The sequence below is a fragment of the Terrapene carolina genome, unplaced genomic scaffold (genome assembly GCF_002925995.2).
Source record: "Terrapene carolina triunguis isolate 2854851 unplaced genomic scaffold, T_m_triunguis-2.0 Scaffold406, whole genome shotgun sequence".
Taxonomy (NCBI): Eukaryota; Metazoa; Chordata; order Testudines; family Emydidae; genus Terrapene; species Terrapene triunguis.
Window position 1 is genome coordinate 1,539,190 of NW_020664757.1, and position 21,676 is coordinate 1,560,865.

General features: G+C 41.9%; 2 protein-coding genes across 5 annotated transcripts in view; one reads left to right on the plus strand and one right to left on the minus strand.

Annotated features, from left to right (window-relative positions):
• Window positions 1-9,187, plus strand: part of CDC42BPA (CDC42 binding protein kinase alpha) — a 329,580-nt gene extending 320,393 nt beyond the window's left edge. For all 4 annotated transcript variants that reach the window (XM_026658201.1, XM_026658197.1, XM_029912986.1 and 1 more), the window contains 3 exons: window positions 5,748-5,865; window positions 6,532-6,689; window positions 8,139-9,187. In XM_026658201.1, coding sequence (XP_026513986.1) covers window positions 5,748-5,865; window positions 6,532-6,689; window positions 8,139-8,270 — 408 coding nt within the window. In that variant the 3' untranslated portion in view covers window positions 8,271-9,187. The remainder of the gene's footprint in view (window positions 1-5,747; window positions 5,866-6,531; window positions 6,690-8,138) is intronic.
• An 8,153-nt stretch (window positions 9,188-17,340) lies between these two features.
• COQ8A (coenzyme Q8A) overlaps window positions 17,341-21,676 on the minus strand; it is a 73,462-nt gene continuing 69,126 nt past the window's right edge. The window contains exons 13-15 of the mRNA XM_024196761.3: window positions 20,742-20,807; window positions 19,448-19,534; window positions 17,341-18,720 (exon numbers count right to left, since the gene is read on the minus strand). Of these exons, the coding sequence (XP_024052529.1) occupies window positions 18,427-18,720; window positions 19,448-19,534; window positions 20,742-20,807 (447 nt within the window). The 3' untranslated portion in view covers window positions 17,341-18,426. The remainder of the gene's footprint in view (window positions 18,721-19,447; window positions 19,535-20,741; window positions 20,808-21,676) is intronic.

Sequence of the window (21,676 nt, forward strand, 5' to 3'; positions counted from 1 at the left end):
TCTCCCCTAGCTGTTTTGTATTCTCATTCCATCCTGATGTTTTCCACTGTTGGTGACATATGAAGAAACAATTTTTCATAGCTTAAAAAATTATGGAGCAAAATTATTGGACTAAACCTTTTTTCTATGAAAATAATGTTCTTTTTATGTCACTAAAAAGGGTGTGGAAGATTAAATTATAGAGCTTTATATTCCACAGTGTTCATCCTCTAGCAGTCAGCAATGGAAAGATATTCTGTATTCTTGATAGGTTTAGGCTGGAAAAGGGCTCAGGATATACCTATGTTGAGCCAAACTTTTGAGCTGTTTATTAAAAATAAACTTTTCTGTAGTGCAAGAATTTTGTATGGTCCTTTACAAGAGTTAAAAGAGAGACTCATTTTGTGCCCTGAAGAGTTTACCGTCTAAATTAGACAAACCTACAACAAGATGCTAGACAAAGGGAGTGACTAAGGAAAAAACAAAAATAGTGTGAGCTTCATTATGGAGAAAGCAAATCCTATAACTCTATTTAAGCAGAGACTGAAGTAGGACAAGAGGAGATGAATAGACACTTTGACTTGGATGGTAAAATGTTTGGGGTGGAGACAGCCACTTTGTACAGTGTTTGCATAGTGCCTAGCACTGAGAGGTCCATGGTCCATCACTGGGAATACAAATAGTGAATAATAGTAAAATGCTCACAAACATACATTGCAAAACATATTGTTACCGTGCACCGTGTTCTGGCCTACAGTTCTGCCATAACTGCCCTGCCAGATTATCTCCAATAGGACCAGGAATAATCTGCAAGGGAGATTGTACATAGCTGCCATTGCTTGATCAGGGTTGGATGGGTCTGATTCAAAGCTCACTGAACTCCAAGAAAAGACTCCTGTTGACTGCAGTGGGCTTTGGATTCAGGCCCTTTATGCACCTATATGCAAAACCTAGACTGCTTGGAATGCCCTTTCACTGCTGCTTTTGCAGAGGGCTTATAAAGCAGTGTTTCTGCAGGTTTGGGTAACCTAAACCAGAATCCACTACAGGTTCCTGTTGTTGAATAGGGTTTTCAGGTCTGTGCCTATGTACAATACTCACAAGAATTTGGACCCCTGAGGGAAAGTTGCTCTTTTCACATAAAAGGGGAGGAAACTGCAATACGGAGTCCAGGCTGTCAGCAGGCAAGTTCTGGGGAATCATAAGAGGGCAGCCATGCACAATTAAATCCCGAGGACTGAATACATGGTCAGTTGTCCCTGTCAGAGAAGTCCTGACCATCACAACCACAAAATAAGCAAAAACAAAGCAACAGCATTTTGGAGAAGATGGTCTATATGTGGTTGTCTGCATCTGGTTTGTTCAATCTATTTAAACTTGTGGCTTTTTCTGTTGGGTGGAGAGTTGTGTGGAATATGTGAGAAGAATACTTAATGCAAAAATAACCACAACAACAACATCCTTATTAAGTAGGGTTGAAATGCATGTTTTGTGCAAAGGCCAACCCAAGGCTTATGCCCCACTGAAGTCCCACTTTGCATCAATGACTATCCCCCTTGGTGCACACATTATTTTCTATACTTAAAACATGTGGGTGTATTTCAGGACCCAATCCTACATCCCTCCCTTACTCGTGTGAGTGACCGCACTGAAATCATTGAGGGCTGCTTGATTGGGCCCTTGCTGTGTAAAATCCTGGTAAAAATAGTGCACCCACAGTACTAACATTACAGTTGCATTGAAATCAGTGATGTGACACTAGTATAAAACTGGAGTGACACCAGTGATTCAGGAGCCCTCTGTGTGAGGCTCAGCTCAAGCTCCTTAGAGCATAAGACGCTTGGCTTGTGTGAAGGAATGCATCCTCTCTGCTTTGCCGTGGCTGGAGGAGAGAAATGGTACAGTGTAAACCAGGGCCATGTTTGGGTTTTTTTCCCACTTAGCCTAAGGACACTAGTACTCTTCATGGAACTCGGGAGGTGCTCCGATACCAAAGCAATGGGCACACTATTAGAACCTGAATAGGATGGACTCAACAATCTGAGTTAAAAAATGGGTCTGTAATGCACATGGGCTCTCATATAGTGCTTTGTGATTTCATATGACCAAAATAACCCTGTACAGTGGGAAATAGTAAGACAAGGTTTGTTTAGTGATAGATAAATATAAATCCTAGTAGGAGGCGGCTTAGAAAATATAATGGAAATAATGGAAATCTCCTATAGAGACAAATTTCACCCAATCACCCATGGCTCTGGAAGGCCCATGTCCAGCAGAACTGGTGTAGTTTCATTGCGTAAAGAGGTGAATTAAGGAAGGCCACATGGAGGTACGGTTTGGGGGTAGATCGGAGCAACATGGTAGAGGAGCAGGAGCAAAGCCCATAGAGCCACCATTACGCAGATCTACCAACCATTGTATCTTTGCAGTGTTGCAACCCTCCCCGCGTTTGTTTCATTCTCTGACTGAGCTCATGATCTGCATTCTGATGCAGTGAACTAAGGGACTTTCACCCTCCATCACTACAGTGAACTCAGACTGCTCTGCAAGCAGGTCTCCACTGCAATTATTTCCTCTTCAAAGGCATATCTGCTATTCACTGTTTATTTTTGCTTGGTTCAGTGCTGGTGATGGATTTTATATCCTGGGATTTGAATTGTTTGATCTGTGAGTGTGTTTAAATGGCTGTCTCAGGGTTATTTTTTCTTAATGACTTGCTGCTCTTTGCTGTTTTATAACCACTGCTTTTAGATGCTGGTTGTTCTCTTATGTGAATTCTTTGTCTGTGTCGTGTGCATGCTGTTTTGTTATGTTGTTTCTGTTCTTTACTGGCATTGATTTTTTTTTTTTTTAGAAGAATGGTGAAACATTTGCTCTGAAGGGATAAACATATATAAGGATTACATGGACTTTCCAAACAGATATAAGGGAAAACAATGGTGCTCACATTTTGTGCCTGCCATCTTTAATGATCTCTTTAAAAAGAATGTATTCTTTCCAAGTACCAAAATTTTGTTCCCAACCCCACCCGCTTCGTTGATTGAGGTTGCTTAGTTTCTGTTAAGGAGGTTAGCCACCTTATCATTAAACATACCAATTCTCTTTGAAGAACCATATGCTCCTCATCTGACAAGCATAAAAGCCCCATTTTGCATTTGCAATGTATTAATCACAACATATAACAACTCAAGGTGCTGTATTTGGCTTTCCCTAGTGTGTCTCAGAATACCTCAAGAGCCGAACACCCTTGAGTGCTTAATCCCTTACCATTCTGTGCAGTCTTTACTGTTGCTGTACTATCCATATGCTCATGTTGTTGTAAACTATATCAAAATTGCCTACCATGTGCGTCTGGACGGCACAAGAACAAGCACTAGATACTCCATTTCATGTTCTGTGATAAGTGAGATAAGGTTGTTGTCAAATATATTTCATTTGTTCACTGCTTCCTGAAAAAAGAACATACAAGCAATGCAGGACAATATATTCTTGGGAATTATTTGAAAGGCACTTTTTGAAACCTGCAGGTATTTGCTAAAGTACTGTTGGGAACAATCCAACATTGGCAGCGAGACAGACTGGATAATCAACAGGGCTTTTCCATCCCTAGCGTCTCAGAGTCTCTTATGTTGGTAGCTGAGAGAGATCTTGGAAAGAAATTCACAATTCTTGTTTGCTTATTGCAAATTAAAAATGAATTGTTCTCTCCACATGTGAGAATGAGGAGGGGGCATTTCTTATTAACTCAGAAGGATTGATTGTAAGTGCAGCATTAAAAACAAGGGCAGTAACAAAAGGAAAGTAACAAACAATAATTCTTAGCACTTTACATGTTCTAATTGCATTGCTAACTTTAATCCATTCATTATCTAGAAACCTTTTTAGCTATAACCTACCTAGAGAAATGGATAGATACTTTAAATTATTGTACATATTCTTACCATCTGTTGGAGGAGACATAAGTGTATAGATATGGAGATGTGTTTTATACACCTATTTATCAACTGATGAGAGCTACAAAGTGTGATGTGATGCAGACTGTATGAAATAGTTCAAGCTCACATTTTCCCCTGTACACTGATTTGATATGCCTGTACATGCTATTAGACAATAAGAAACCGTCACTTAATATGATTCTTCTATAAACGGGAAAAAAAGTATTGTTTAATAAAATGGTGTGGCACTAGACGTGTGTTCAGATCTTTTTAACATCTCTCGCTTTGGGGGCTGAAAGTGGCAGTGGAATGCTGACTTCTTCCTCATGTCTTCTTCCTAAAGGTAGATGTGAGATCCCTTGCAGCTAAGGTATCTCTTATATAGTAATGGTAGAAATAAATATAGTATAGGTGAGAGAATTGGTTTTAAAATCTAATAATAAAAGGGTTACAAATTATGTATTGGGAACACGATTTTGTGCACGAGGGGAACGGCTACGGAGTCTGCAAACTGTTAAAAAAAAAAACAAAAAAAAAAACCACCACCACCCTGGAAATGGCATGACAGCAATGGAACGTCTGAGTTAGGGCTTTTCCCTGCCATAAACATGGTGTGGGTCTGGCTGAGCTGCTTATTTTTTGTGGTGCAGGATATTTCGCTAACAAATTGCTACATGTCTGATTCTCTCTGAGAAAATCCCCATAGGAGGGTTGGGCAGAGCCAATTTCAAACTTTTTATTGCATTTTTAAGTTTCAGTAACATTCTTGCTTCAGAAGGCAGCTGCAGTTGTGAATTTTCTTTCATACTTAACTGCGTTATCTTAGTATAATGAAGATTTCATGGGTATTAGTGCTTAAAAAAAAAGTTGTATAAGGAGAGGGTGTATTTTAAAGACAAAATGGAATGAGTGTTATAAACTGCTCAGTGCTATAAATTGTTTGGGTCTGTTTTTGTTATTTACAAGGGGGCTGTTTTTCCACCTCTGTGTGAAGAGGTTTGATGTACCTAATTCCCATTAATGCTAATGAGTTCTATATACAAACCACCTGAGGAGCAAGATAAGTACATGCTTATGTTTAGCTAAAACTCCAGAGACAGGCAATCACATTGGAAACAGTAGAGTGAGCCCTAATTTGGGATGACAATAAATGAAAATACTTATAGAAAACCAAAAGCATCCGATTAGTGTTCAGACTAAAATATTCTTGTCTGTGCAATATAATCTGAAAACAGAAGGCCAAAGTTTGCTCCTAACTATTCCCATGAAGTTCTGGAGTAACTCCACTGAAACTGGCGGAGTTACTTGAGCATAATTGAAAGCACGGTTTGGCCTAATATGTCTCTATAACTGCAAGAAATACACTGCAAGCATCAGGGGCTGATTAGATAATAGTGTCATACAAAATATACACAAGCCATGAATTATGGCATCAGAGAGATACATTTCAATAAAATACTACTTGGAAAGATATAGTTAGAAACAATGCATTACATTAAGCATCTTTTTTTTAACTGTTATCTAAATTGATACCAGTTGTCAGGCTCCTTGTCAACATCAGCAAGAAAATTCTGATTCTATTAGAATGTTCTTTCAGTTGTCTGCATCTGTCCATGTAATTCAAAACTTCACTTTCATGCTGTGTGTTCTTCCAGTCTCTGCACTTAGCTGCAAAATAGTATCCAGAAAATTAGCTCTGGGAAGGTGAGGGAATTTGGGGGGGGGGGGGTTGTTTAACTTGGTACCTCCGCCCTATAGCATCCACTGCTGACTCAGCAGTAAATGAACTAATGAACACAAACCTTTCTCTCTTTGTGTCTCCCTGCACTGCAGAATCTTCGGCCTCAGGAAAGTCGGACCATGTTCAGTGGCTCTGTCAGTATCCCATCTATCACAAAATCCCGCACAGAACCAGGGCGATCGATGAGCGCCAGTAGCGGGTTGGCAGCAAGTGAGTGTCTGTCTTGCCACAAGCCCTGTGCAGAAACGTTCTAACCTAACACTGCCCCATACAGGACCGTTACAGCTGTGCTTGTTGAGCAGGACTTTCAGAGTTGCTCAGCAGTGGCCCAGCTCTGTTCCCACTGAAGCCAATGGGAGTGTTTTACCAATTAGATTAATGCTGAGAACTTCTGAAAATCCCGCATGGTGTTTGCTGTTTCTTAAAACATATATGGTATTGATGGTATTATAATGATATCAGAATTAGTACTGTATTCCTCAATACTGTGATTTCTTGACTGCTACTTAAGGGCTTCATTCTGCCCCCATTGAAGTCAATGGCAAATTGTCCATTCACCCCAATGTTTTGGTTTTTTTTTAACTTTGTTGTTAGAGTTAATTACTTGGAGCCTTCTGTGCATGTAACAGCACTGGAAATTTGGCTGCTGACATGGAAGGGTTAAATTTTACTCCTACCATCCTGCCTAGATATTGCAGGGTTCCAGTGCATGAGCACATCCACCATGTAATCCAGAGTACATGGAAAACAGGGAAGTAAGATTATGTAGAGGGAGGTTCTGTAGGAAAGCAAAACTAAACAAAGTAACAGCTAGCCAACTTCTTAGTGTCTTGCACACACATCCATGATGCAGTTTTATTCACACACACCTTTTAGGATCATCGGCACAGAACGGCAGTGCTTTGCGGCGGGAATTCTCAGGAGGGAGCTATGGAGCCAAGCGTCAGCCTATGGCATCGCCATCAGATGGTTCACTGTCCTCTGGTGGTTTAGACCAAGGCAGCGACGTGCCGACAAGGGACTATGAACGAGAGGTGAGTAACAAGAGCGAAGGGAAGAAAACTGCCAACTGTGGATACTGAATAGGGTCCAAATTCTAGTCTCAATTTTGCTGGTGTAAATCTGGAATAACACTGGTGCAACAGAGCAGGATTTGGCCCTAGGAAGCTTAGAAATCATTGTTCAAAATAAAATGTTCTATTGTTTGTCTTTTGAGACTTGTTGACATAGGATTTTGGTCAGACTATGTCAGCTTTAAACATCTGGGCAGATGTGTAGAAAATGCATTGAGGTGGTATACTCAGTACCCCGGAATCAATAAGGCTCATGATTGTAGTAGCTTGATCAAGTAACTACACAAACTTGATACTGACCTTTGGTAGCTAAAAGGGACAGTATTCCTTTTGTCTTTTGGCAGCAAGAAAGCTTTAGGCCATAAGCAGATGAGTCACAAAAAAGACACATTGGTTTTGTGTTCATTGAATGCCTAGAATTAATCGGTTAATATGTAAAAATTAAAAAAAAAATCTTTTCTCTTCAGACAAGTTTTATCTGCATTCCACCAAAATATTGAAAGGGAGATGAGAAATTAATTATTGTTTCATCCGTTACACCATTTATAAAACATGCCTTTCACTACGTCTCCAGGAGCATGTACAAATACAACCCCTCCGAGCCACCACCTCACTGCATCCCCCCTTCATGCTCCTCAGGCAGAATCCTGAGTAAATAGATGAGCGTAAAGGTCAGACTAACAGAGAGAGAAAATTCCAGTGTCAGAAGCCCTTCACAAGGAACAACATACTCCTGCTGGTTCAAACTGAAGATGGCTGCAAAAATGCCTCAGCCAATCTCACTCTCTGCATTGTTATGTAGGGAGAGATGGGGCTTTGAGGTTGCCAGGGCTTTTATAGATCAAAATCAACACTGAGTGCCAGCTCAGACTGCAGAGTGGGCAGGTGCATTCTACACTAACTGAAGCTTCGACATGATCTCAAGGGTAGTCCATGTAGAGTGCTTTGCATCAGCATTCACTTTGAAAGTTACAGAGGGACAGATAACTGTGGCAAGGTCCACATCAGAAAGGAGACTTCTTAACCAAACCCAGGGGTGAAACAAAGTGTCTCCAGCCACCACAACTATATGGGAGTCCAAGAGCAGCTGGAGGTCCAGAAGCAACCCAATGTTGCAAACCTCAGTGAGGCGATAGACCCATCATTTGTCTGTAACAAGGGCAGATGCGTCTTCTGTGTACCATCATTACTTATGCCTTGTGTGAACTGGGCTTTAGACAACTCGCTCGAATGCACAGAAAAGCAAATACTGAGCAAAGAATGTTATTGGATAGAAAACTTAGGGGGAAATGTATGCAGTCCTTTAGCTCCGCCCAACTCCTGGTCAAATGTATGTCCCCTTTGGTCTGACTGATTTACTCCTGTTGTGTTATTGCTTATTGATGTTCTTCTGCATTTTTTGGGCTGCAGGATTCTGATTCTCCAAGGCATTCTACAGCTTCTAACAGTTCCAACCTAAGTAGTCCTCCCAGCCCAGTTTCTCCTCACAAGACCAAGAGTCTCTCCCTGGAGAGCTCTGACCACGTGAGTTGGGACTCATGAACTGCTTCAGCATTCAGATCCAACATCACTGCGGCTTATTATCCCCATGGCTCCCCCTTCACTCAACCCAGTTCTCACTTTCATCACCCGTACCACTCCCTCTGAAAATGATCTGAGGGGAAGGGAGGGAAGAAGATAAAAGGTTTGCCTTCTCTAGCACTATTCAGCGCTGCCTCGGCCTCCCCAGATTTAGCAGCGGCAAACAAGCAAATCTAGAGTGTTGGTAAACAACAGATGCCGTAGATTTGTATTAGTACTGGTTTCATTTCATGTGGCTACAGCTGCTTCCATTATTACAGATAAATTTACCCCACCCCAACTTGGAAAAAAAAAGTAGCTTAACTAGACCAGAACAATATCAATTAAAAGAATAAATCAGATGGATTGTTTCCATACAAGAGCTAATTATCTTGTACAAGAGCAGCACAGAGACCCCACTCCTGGTGGGGAGCAATCAGTCCATCAGAGGCACATGAAAGCTTTCAGCTAGCCACCATGTTTGAATGTCAATCTGATTATCGCCAGCAAATCCTTATTAAAACGATGCATATTTTACTACAGTAGAGAGTTTAAATAAATACACAAATTTAAGAATTAAATACATATGTATATATTCAAGGAGAAAAAGCAGCATCGTGTATGCAGAAGAAGATGGATGCCTATTTAAGAGAACCTTTAATTTAAAAAGATTTGTGTTGTTCCCGTTTTCATGCTAAGTAACACACACATTGGAGGCATATATATACACACACACACGAGCAGGAATGTTCCCTTTGGGTGACACTTCACTGGTTTAAGAAAAATCCCCCACAGTGTGTTCAGTGACCTTTATTCCTCTTGTCAGTAGCAGAACTAAAGCTGTAACCCTCATTTGAAGATGCCCCTGCCTGTCATCTGCAAGAATAACATTGATTTGAAAGTATCAGAGGGGTAGCCGTGTTAGTCTGAATCTGTAAAAAGCAACAGAGGGTCCTGTGGCACCTTTGAGACTAACAGAAGTATTGGGAGCATAAGCTTTCGTGGGTAAGAACCTCACTTCTTCAGATGCAACCACTCTCCCATCTACAACAAAGAGCAACATTCAACCATGTTGACATCATGGTTTCCAGTGGGGCGGGCATTAGTTGTGCAGCTTGACACCTTTGGCGCTCATGGATCTCTACTGGATACAGCATACACCCTATGATGATAATGGGACAGTGCGGAAGAAATCATAGGGGATACCATTTCTAAAGAAGGTCAGTGACTGACCTGGTTTAATGATGAAGGAAATGGTCTTCTGAGCCTCCTCAGCCATATGTTAACCAGAAAGCTGTTATATTGATTATCAAATGCTAGCATACAATCTAAATCAATCAAATGTGAGTCCTGTTAGCCCAAAAAGAGCCTCTGTGGAATATGTTGTTGCTGTAGCATGGCGAAGAACCTTGAAGACGCTGACCTAATACTGTTCATGCTGTGGCAGTTTAAGACACCTGGTAGCCTAAAGCTGCCATGCTGATGAGGTTAATGATTTCCCTCACCTGCCATTTGGACTGTGGTTTCAATTTTTTTCTATACAATACCCTGCTGTTTGATTCCAACAGCGATGCAGGTTGCAGGCAGAAATCACACCACCAGAGGACAGGATCAGCAGAAGATGCAGGCCTGTCTTTCAGCAAAGAGCCTGACATTTAAATCAAGGGAATAAAGAGGAGGCAAGATAAAAAGCAAACCGATGTCAAGCAGGAAGATAGTTCATTCCCTTTTCCAGTGTGAGCTTCTCTTCTCAGTGGGATCATTGCTAGCTTTATGCCACGACCCCGCTCAAGCATATAAAGGGCTTTTTGTATTTAGAAAGCTGGTTTTTCAATGATTTGACATTTTTTTATGGCTCCTATCAAACCATTCCAAGTGCTTACAGTCAGCAGTGTAACATGTTTCATTCACATTAATAGATGCTGAAATGAGTGGGAATTTTCCAGGTTCCCTTCACTGAAGGAACTTATGGGTAAGTTCAAGTAGGGTTCAGATGAATTAGGTTAATTTACAGGCACAACCAAAACACAATGATGAGACACAGATCATTGCCTTTACTGTGTAACCATGCAGGGTCTCCTAGGTGCTAGTTCTGTGTTTTATTCTGCATTGAGTGGATTGTCCACACATAAACCTGTCATTCAAAGGTTGGTTGCTTGGTTGTCGGGAAGGAGGGGGAATACAAAAATTTCTATAAAGTATCATGTCAAAATCCTGCCTGTCCTGATTGGTATCATGTTGGTGCCATGTGTTTCGTTGTCACAAATAAACTTGGCATTGAATAGTAAAATCTATACCAAACAGGCAAACACTGAGTCCCTTCCCAGCATGGTAGCTTTTCATGTCTTTGCAGGACACACACATAGACATGTCAGAGGGACTTGCATTATTTAAAGTCCATAGTCACCTTTTTCTTAAAGGTTGTATATTGTTCCATGTGCACCAAAGGCTTCTCTTCCTACAATTGCATCCTCCTCCTGCTCCTGGTGTAGCCCACCATGGCCTCACACGTTTCAAAGTGTTGCAGACTAGTTTTGTATTTACTGTATGTTGTATTTAAACGTTAATCATATTTTGATGTTAACCTGTTAAAGGGAGGATTTGAGGCTACTAGCAAAAACCTGTGTGATAATTCCACATGGGAGAGTCAGTTTATCTGGAATCAAACTGTGTATTCCTTTTGCTTTATCTCTGCTCCATTTGAAAATGGAACCAAAGAACCAAGATACAGCTTACTTTTAAACTAACCCTAAACAAACCAGTACATTTGCTTATTCTCCTCTTATGGTGAATATGAACCTGTTTAAATGTACACTTTCAGATGGAGCATAGATTTGCCACTTTACAGAGCTGAATTCCAGAAGGTGAGACCCAGTTGAAAAGCAAACGTCCACATACATTATTTGAAAGTAAAAAGCATTTTAGGAATTATATAAGGAATCAGTTCTGATGGGTCTATGTAAGTGTAGGCCACTTGAAATTTTTGTTGTTGTGAACACATTACAAAACATGGCTGTTGCAGGTGTGCTTTTTAAATTCTCATTGGGATAAGAAAAATAACTTGGTCATTTTAACTGTAAGACTCTTGTCTGAGATCTCAGAGGCAGTTGGCTTGTAAGGTTTGGTGTTTGCTACTAGGCATTGTTTAAAGTTTCCAGTTATATATGGTTGCATTTATCCAGGCAATGTATAATCTCCCATTGAATTTTGACTAATATATTAGCATATGTTCTGTGTACACTATCTATATATATATATATATCTTTTTTTTTTTCTAAGACTGAAACCATTCTTCATTTATCAGGACATACTCTGCTTAAGCAAATGTCTTTGCTTCAGTCACTGAAAGGCTCCAAATAGATTTAAGCATGTCCCTGAGGACCATAGCTTCCAGAATGAAAAAAGGTGCAGGAAATCAATTTAAGCTCCCCCCCCCCAAAAAAAAATCACACTTCCCACATTTCATAATGCCCAAATGAAGCTTTAGCACTTTGTCTGTTTCACATACCATGTCTAAACCCATTGCATTTGCTAGTTTTAAAATATAGTTCTATCACTTAGGCAGCTTTTCTCTCCATCTCAGGCTCTTACTGGCTAGCTTGTTTGTTATAAATGTGGATTATTATTATTCAACAGTTTTGCAGTTCTGACTTGTGCTGTTAAGAGCAATAATCTTGATTCTGATAAAATTACAAACACATGTTGCACTCAGATATATGGTTTATGAAACAACACAGCAGAGGGATGCAGTGTTCTCTGCATACAAACCAAAAGCACAGATAATGTAGTTGATGGATGTAGTTAACTACAACTACAACCTTAGGCTTAAGCAAAACATTCTTCCTAGAACAGTGTCAGACTTCCAGAATGATACACTGCAGTCAGAAGAATTTCTGACAAATGGGTGCACCCTGATAATATAAGTTTTGTACATCAAGAAGCTTGGACTGGTTAGACTAAAAAGAAAGCAGGCCCAGCCACTGAGTGGTAGATAACAAGAGTTCCTAAAATTCCAGGTATTTCTAGGTTGTTGGAAGCTTTTTTTTCTTTCAATCATGTCCATAAAATTTGAAAATTTTAAAGACTTTCACCAGGCTGCGATTCACCCTTGTGTAGGGGGCTTATGTACCACTTAAGTTCTCAGGATAAGGCTTTAGTGGTATGTAGACTTTGTGCAGGCCTGCTACACAGGAGCCTGGTACAGATGCTCTGTGCTGACATGAATCTCACCCCATGGCTGTAGGCACAAGTATAGCTCTAGAAGATGAAATGGACTTGTGTACTCAAATCCTATTTGAGAAAAAAGCTCCCAAAGAGCCAATCTGCTGTAGATCTCCAAGACCTTATTGTGCAGTGAGGCAATTCCACTACTTGTTTGTTCTTTCTTTCCAGCCACAGTTTAAAAAAACAACAACAAAAAAACCCAACTTCATTCATGGAGAAGAAATCCATAAATAAAACCACTCTTGGTATTTCAGAGCAATTATACCTGCTTTTTTATGTATGACAGTTTCATATCATTTTTTAAAAAAATATTTTTTAGATTTTTTCATTGTAATATTATTGTACAGTTTTGCATGGCATAGATGTAATCACTTTTTGTTTTAGAGTATAAAAGCTGACAAGTGTGCGTGTGGGGAAAAGATATTGCTTTTTGCCTCTTCTCACTATTTTATTTTATGCCCTCACTGTGGTAGGGGACATTGTAAGAGATTCTCTGCTACAGAACGATGTAGATTCTTTTGCACAGAAATATTTAAGGTGGAACAGTCAACAATGTAATAAATGACTTGACACCAATATTTTATGTTGGTAACACTTAATATTAACCTACTTTGATGTACTGCAATAAAAACAGGGAACTGTTAGAAATACAGATGTTTTGTGTTTTTTTCCCCCCATCCCCTCCCTCTGTTAATCTTTTGGAAGAGGGAATGAAAAGGGGAGGAATCTTGTATTCCTGTTGAGTATAATCATCAGGTAAACCTGCCCTTTATGAAGTGATATTGACAGATGAAGCTCCCTTTACAGCTACCACCAGCCTCCTTTAGACATTTACTGCTAGAGTTGAGTTCTGTTGAACTTTGGCCACCTTGCACTTCAGTATATTGAATGGCATCAGCTACACCTCCCCTGAGTTTTTTGATTAGTTCAGTCTGACTACTGATGAAAACAGAGGTTTAATTACAGTGGAACAGTCACCAACTTCCTTGCTTTTCAGTGAGATGTTCTGCACAGTCACAGTGGGGCAACTGGCAGGCTCCTGGAAACAGGGAGAGAGGGTTCTATTTTTCTGAGCTGCATGTACTGTGGGGTATTTGCCCCTTCTTTGGTCTTCAGCTCAGTGGAAGCTGCAAATTTGGCATGCAGCCCACCAGTCTGTGATTTTTCTCAAGGATGCTGAACTCCATCTCCCTATGCAGCTATCTTGGCATTATGCCCTTGGGCCAATCCTCAGAGTCCAACATCTTCAAGAGCCTGTTGGCTCTAATCTGTTCCTAGTGGAGGTTGGTGACTAAACACATCTTGACAGTAGCCTGAGAGTCCAGTCCTTGTCCATATGCACAGTACCTCAGGTGGCACATGACCAGGATTCATCACTGAATTTGGTCCACTTGTTGGATCATTAGCTTCCCTGGGGCAGGTACTGACATGCTGATCTATGCCCCCCAGCAAAGTTCTGGGATGAATTAAGTAAACCTGCACCTACTGGGTGTCTCCCAGAAATGACATCACCTGCACACAGTTCATTAGTGAGGTGGCTAAAGCCTCTGTAGGGCTGAAAGGGAACTCAGGAAGTCATCAAGTCCATGACTCTGTTCTGAGGCATGACCACATAAACCTAGACCATCCCTGACAGGTGTTTATTCAACCTGTTCTTAACCTCCAATTATAAGCTTCCAAAGATGGTTGTAGCATCCCCATTCCCAACCTTAACTACCTGTGTAATGAGAACATTTTTCCTAATAGCTAACTAAGTCTCCCTTGCTGAAAATTAAGCCCATTACTTCTTGTCCTATTTTCAGTGGACATGGAGAACAATTGATCACTATCCTCTTTATAAGAGCCCTTAATATAGTTGAAGTCTTACCTCCTCACTCTTTTCTCAAGACTAAACATGCCCATGTTTTTTAACTTTTCCTCATAGGTCAGGCTTTCTAAACCTTTTATCATTGTTGTTGTTCCCTTCTAGCCTCACTCCAATTTGTCCACATCTTTCATAAAGAATGGCACCCAGAACTGGATGTAGTCCTTCAGCTGAGGCCTCACCCGTGCCAAGACAATTATCTCCCATGTCTTACTTACAACATTCCTAAGAATACTCTAGAATATTTGCCTTTTGCGCATCACATTGACTCCTGTGCAATTTGTTATCCACTTTAATAATCCCCAATCCTTTCAGCAGTACCACCAGCTAGTCAGTTATTCCCCATTCTGTAGTGATGCATTTAATTTTTCCTTCCTACATGTAGTACTTTGTACTGGTCTTTATTGAATTTCATTTCAGAGCCCTGACACCTGCAGCCTTCCTCTGTCAAGTTCTACCCTAAGCAGAACAATTGTGGCCAGTGGGCCATTCCATAACCTGTGTGGGTTTATTCATGTATGCCCTGTCTAGTCTTCACTCTTGGCTAATGGCCCTCTTTTTCCCAATGCCCTGGCACAAACTATAGTAGGCTCATAGCTTTACTCCCTTCCCCCCCCCACAGCTGCAGGTGTCCTACAATAGGGTGAAGGGCTATACAGATTCAAGGGAACTGGGCAATGGAAAAGCAAAAAGAGCAGCAGCATTGTGCTTGGACTTCATGCTAGCTGCTTGACTCTTCAGCACTGGGGAACCCCTGCTACTTAACACCCATGTTCTGGCTTGAGTTGATAGTGGCATCTGTGAAGTCCAGTCTGTCTGTTCAGGTGCCACAAGCAAGGCCGGACCTTGGTGGTTTGGCCTCCGCTCTTCTCCCTGAAAGCTGTCTTTAAGGGGAAAGCAAATCTCAACCTTCAAGTTTATAGCAAAGAAACAGGTGCTGTTTCCTGGAGAAGAGGTTCTCAGAGGTTGCAAACTGTCTGCTCAAGAGCAGACACTTTCACATCCTTGACCTAATTCCCATATTTTGAGCACCTTTGCTAGTTAAACTACAGTGAGAGGCACCACTTCCAAGTCAGTATAAAATAACCTGGACTTTCTTCTGGCCAGAGCCTGAAGACAAGGTAATATGTGATACTGAGGCACGAACACTAGGTCACCCTTATGTCAAGGAGGGTTTTCCAGTGCATTGTGCTACAACAGCCTCAAGACATATAATCCCATGATGGCGCTGTGGGACTTGAGTAGTTACAGAGCCTTGCTTTAAGCCTATATATGAGGCCAGGAGGGCTAGAGCCTGAGCGCTGATCATCAGTGCTCCAACAAAGCCATGCTTCACCTTCTACTGGAATTTATCCTTAAGGTGAATCCTGCATTCTCTTCTAACAAACCAACTGACCTTATCCTAGCCCAGGTATCCCACAGGAGACACTGTCTTTGCTCTAAGCTAGACGTGAGCACCTCCAGCATTACGTGTAGTAATAGACAATAGGTCCCTAATTACAATCACAAGTACAAGGAACTGATCAAACTCTCAATTCTGAATGCTACCTACCAATGTGTTAAAAACCCACCTTTAACCACGTTATGACTTTTGAGCCAATTCACCACATAAGCTGAATGCATTAGTTCTCCCTGTATTGCTTGCATGTTGCTTTAAACAGTCTCCTCTACAAGGTTACCTGGTCCTAGTTCCTTGTCAGCTTTTTATACTTTTTAATGCTAACATAAGCCTTCTAAATATTTCACTTCCGCTGATATTAGAAGAGCCAGGTCTCGACTTCCATGAGTTTTAATGCCTTCAGTAATTAAAAATTCTCCCCCTCTCCACACATTACCACCTACAACTGACACTTCGGCAAACTAGAAGCATAGCAACACAGTAAATTCAGATAGTCAAGAAGAGAGTTTTGGAAATCAGGGGTACAGAAGACTATGGTAGGAACATCTGTTCTGTACATAGGGCTGCTGCCATCAGTGATGAAAGAAAAAGTACTGCATGCTACAGAACTAGAGTAAAAGCCTGTCTTGTTTATATCAGTGTGCAGGGGCTAATCACTGTTGGCCTGTGTACAGGAAGATTATTGCACTGGCCAGTAGAAATAGAATCAATAAGAGTTACACTTTTTCTAGCATGTCCTCTAAACTCGCTGGTTTAAATCACGTTTTTTAAAATCAAGCCGGCTATAACTTTCATGTGAAGCAAGTTCCATGTTCTGTCCATGCGCTTGGAAAAAAGGTTAAATTAGACACAAATAGGTGTTTAATTCCGACACACTATTTTTTATAGTCTGCAGGAGATATCAACTTTGTACACTTACCAGATTACAGAAGGCTGGATAAGTGCAAAACTGAGGGTCTGGGCATATTCCATCTTTGTGTTTACGAATTCTTTGTTTAGTGCCTGTAAAGTACTAGCAGCCATGCTAAATTCTGTTTAACAGTCAGCTGAGTGTATTAAAAGTCTAAAATACACATTCACCCACTGCCTTTTCCCATCCTGGGCAGACCAATGAGCTGACAGCTGTTGAGCCTACTCCATTTGATCCTGCTGGGAAGTAATTCCCTTTCAGCACCCAGTACCATCCAGACACAGTAGAACTGCACCACTGGCTTTAATTAAAGCATTAATGCAAGGGGAAGTTTTTCCTCCATGTGTTTGGGGAGGAAGGATGGAATGTGTCCACTCCAAGAGGCTCGTAATAAAGTGACATTCAAATCTAGTCCCAGGCCATGGAGACTGAAATAGGCACTGATGGAAGTGATTCTTTTGCAAAATGACATTTCCCTTCCAAGAAAGAATGGAAGAAATACTGGAAGAGGTTCTCTGACCCTTCTCCTTCAGGCCCAGTTTCTTCTATTCATACTGTAAGAGAGTCTATCTGCTTGCATATTACCACTTGCTATTCTTTTACCCTGGTCATGGGAAGCAGAGGAGATGGAATAACTGCAGGCAGAAGCCCTCTGCACAAGCACTTTTTTATTGAAATCAGTAAGTCATACAGATACAAGAATTGTACAAAACCCTAACAAGTTAAGTTTGCTAGTCTGACTCCAATTCTTTAAAACTGTGCGTTTGGCTATAAACATGTAATACACATTTCAGCAAAAGCTTGAAATGCCCATAAGAGGATAAGAGAATCCCAGAGAACGTTTCCCCCTTCCCTCAAACTCTGCATTGGAGGGCACAGGAAGGCAAAGAGACTAATTTCTTTGCTGGGACTCTAACAAGCCAAGAAATGTCAGGGCTTTGGCCATCAGGGGAGCTTATACATTCAACTCAAAATTAAAAAAACAACTGACTGACTTTCTGAGCAAGAGTTCCCTGTGGATATGTTTAAATATAAATTTTGGCACCCCCTGCATCAGATAGTTTTAGCTTGCAAGCCGAAGACAGAAAGGGAGGGAGAAGGCATAAAATTTAATCCTATGTGTACACATCTTACATGATATCCCTGTCAGTAAAATCCAGGCTTCTCTGAAGGCCACCATTCATCTTACAAAACAGGCGTCTGTTCTAGGTTACCAGGTATGTTATTCTATAATTCACAGTATGAAAACCATTCAAATTCCACCTTAGCAAAAAGAAAGGGGTGAGAGGGAGTCTTTTTCTTTTTTTTTTTTTTAAATGATTTTCAGAGAATTATAAACAGGTTTCAATATAAACTAGTCCTGGTTTTGTTCTCTCTAACTCTCCTCTCAACCCTGCCCAACACATTATAAAAACCCAACCACAGTATGCAGTCACCATCAATGTTAAAAATGCACTAGAGATAGCTGGTTGGTGCTTTGAACAGTGTGGAAGAACACAGCAACTAAGCCCCACCACCTCAGGAGGACAATTCCTGTAAGCCATGGGAGTCTAATGGCAGAGTCTAGGACAGACGCTGTGTTAAAGAAAGACTTTGTCCTTGTGAAACAAACATTGAACTTCCAGCACACAGGCTGCTACATCTCAAGATGAGACTGTGGGGATGTGACAGACTACATTGCTCTTTGCTAGATACAGTATGATTGGGCCTTAAGAATGAGACACTTATTAGTTCATCTTCACTACTGCTCCTGCTCCTTGGCCCTCTTGCTCCAGTATTTGCTATAGGCCTCCTGGAACATGTTTTTGCAGGCGATTTTGGCCTTCAGTTTGGAGCATATGAGGAAAGAGCCCCCCATCTTCCGGTGGAGAGAGTAGGTCTCCTCTGGCGGAGGGACAAGCCGATGCTTCAGCATGACCGGGATCAAACCATGGATCTTTTCTGTGGTGCTCTGGGTGCCGAAGTCAAATGGCTCCTCAGACGCAAAAGCCTCTCCCAGGATGAGAACAGCTTCTAAGTGGGCATTTTCCATCTCCTGCCCAAAAACAAAGAGGAGTCAATAACACACAAGGATGACTCCAGTACCAGCTGCTTTTAACATATGGAGGAAAAGAGTAAAAGACCAGGGGGCTAACGCTCAGCAGTAGGCAAGGGAAAGGTGGTGCCCTGCCCGAGGTAAAGTCCAGTCTCCAGCCCAGAGACCCGGAGAAACTCTAGAGTGGCTCACTTACAGCTGTCTCACAGGAGACTTTTGGCCATTGAGTTACGAGAACTCAAAAGACTGTGCAACATGGAGGATTCAGCTGGGATAATGGGAGGGAGTCACCAGGAGGAATGCCAAGTTGTGCACTAAGGACACTATTTACAGGTGCATTCATGCCCTGGGGAAAGGGATACAGATTCTTATTCTGCCTTTGGGCATGTGTGTAGGGCTCTCATCAAAGCCCGTGCTGCACAGATATAAAACACAAAGGTGGCTTTGCTGCAGCAAAGGAAGTGAAGGGAGAAGCTTGGATAAAATACATCCTGGCTACAGCCAGTGCTGTAGTTTTTCTAATTTCTAGCTCGATTTGAAGAGAGGCTGACGTAGGTGTGTCACAGCAATCCTGTATCCTTTCCTTCCCACTGCCAACCCCAAGAGTGCAGCTGTCATGGATTGTCGCTAGCTTCTCCCTATTACAGGATCCACAGAACATCAGACCCAAGGCACTTAAAGAGCTCTGCAGCTGGCCAGCAATAACAGGGAGGATTCCATTCCATACCTTGACTTCATAACCAGTAAGGAATTTCATTTCTATCGACTTCCTCAAAACTGTCTCTCTGTCCTGATCTGCAGCCGCCTTTATTACCTGAATAGGAAGAACACCATCAAACAAGGAGACAGGAGTCTTGCATCCAACACGCCTTTATGTTACTAAGCAATTGCAGCAACATTTGCTATCAAGCAGCCTGATTAGGTTCACACTCTTCCTTGCCCCTCCCCCAACTGCTTTGCGGATTGAATGGCACCAATCTGGAAAATGACCAGTTTCAGAATTAGTTGCATAAACGCATCTGCTGCAAAAAAGCCTTTCCTACCAGGACTGGACTCAGTGGCCCACAAAACAAGTGGCCCTGCTTCCTGTGGAACTCAAGAACCAAATTTGCTTGGGGCACCCGCAGTTTTCGTAGAGACGGCAAGCCCCAGCTATTTGGACTTATTTTATGAAGTACAGAATTCAGTGCTCTGATAAAGGAATGGACATGTAATTAAAGTGGCTTAGTGATATTAATTGGCTTTGTCATACAATTTATAAGCAGGCTGAAGTTACAGGAGATGAGCAGAGTATGAAATGCTCCAGGTCCATGCATTTCAACCATATCACTGAATTCCCAGCAGGCAGAAAGGTACCACGTCTGTTCAGATAAGCACTACTGCTCAGAGAGCAATATTTCAATTTGCTGCAGTAGGGTTTGTACATGTTGAGTCAATGAAAGAGCCTGGAACTTCAGGAAAGAAGTCACTGTGGCAGCCAAGTCCTTATCACATAACTATTACACAGCAGGATAGCAGCTCAACTGCAGCCACACTAGTCTGCAGTAGCTAATTGTAGGTTCCCCGTGCCCCAAGCTGGGGAGAGACGAGACAGAGTGGAGGGAGCACAAAGTAATAAGGATGGGGGAGGTGTTATTTCCTCACTGAGACATGTGGGGCCATATTCCACTCTCAAGGTGGAGTTACACAGGGGAAACCCAGGGCAGGAGTTGGACCTTTATAGAGCAGCAGCCTCAGGTCTCCTTGTTTGTGATGTAAACTTACAACAGGATAACTGGGATAGCAGCAGGTTTGTGAGGGATACAGGTGAATCTAGGAGAAGGGGGCAAAGCTGTGGCATGATCTCCTTCAACATGCCCCAGGCCGGGTTTCCTCCCAGGAGCAGATTCAGCTGCAAACAGAAGTGCGCCTCAAACATGTAAGATCTTGAGACCCGACAGAGCCTTGAGTGAAGCAGGGCTGTGCAAGTGGCACTGTTCTCCCTAGCATAGCAAGGCTGCGTGTGCAGCTGGAGTCCTCACCTCAATGTAGAGGTCAGTGAAGTCCTCGTCAAACCCACGAGTTGCGCCGAAGTCCAACAGGGCCACCTGGATATGGATAAACCCTTCTGCATTACAATAGAAACCACTGCAAAAGAGTGCAGCCAGGCGTGGGAAGCCTACGGCAGTGGTTTCATTTAGCTCAATTGTCACAAGTCACATGGGGCTGGAGGTCCTTCCAAAGCATCTGAATTTCCACTTAACTCCCTCCTTACTGGTTAGGACTGGCAACATTAAACCCAGTAACATACTTCATAGCATATGGCACATTAGAGAGTTATTCCTAGGGACATACATATGCTCAGACAGCAGAGGAGTCACCACCTCTGATATCTGATGGGTTTGTAGCTCCCACACTAATAGGTTCCGCTCTGGAGCACATCAGCAAAGAACCTTGCTTCAAGCATTTACAAACGTGGAATTCAGCCAGTCCAAGATTTCCTAGACAGCCCCTAGCACCAATGCCATTTCCAAACCTACCTGACAAGGGCACAAATATATGCAGCAACCAGACCCCCGGAGCACGAGGAAAGAAATTCTGACCATATAGGATCACCTCACTAGACATCAATATGTTTAGCATAGCACAAATGGCAAGCATTTGACTGAGGTGTCCCTTACTCAATAATATCTTAACTGTTCTTATGGTAGAGAATACGCATGGTTGAGATTTTTCAGGGACAGATTTCAGTAAAGTCAGAACAGACCCAGAGTGTTAGGAGACTGGTCTTGGATACAAGGCAGAGCGGGTGGGCAGCCAAGGTAAAAGGGACCCATTCTCCCCCCCCCACCATCAGCTGATGAGGAATGAAGAAAGAGGCCGATTCCATCAGCATGGCTGGATAGCAGCAATGTTCATTCTCAGCCCTTTGAGGAAGCAAAATGAGACATCCATTGATATTTCCCGTTATGCTTCC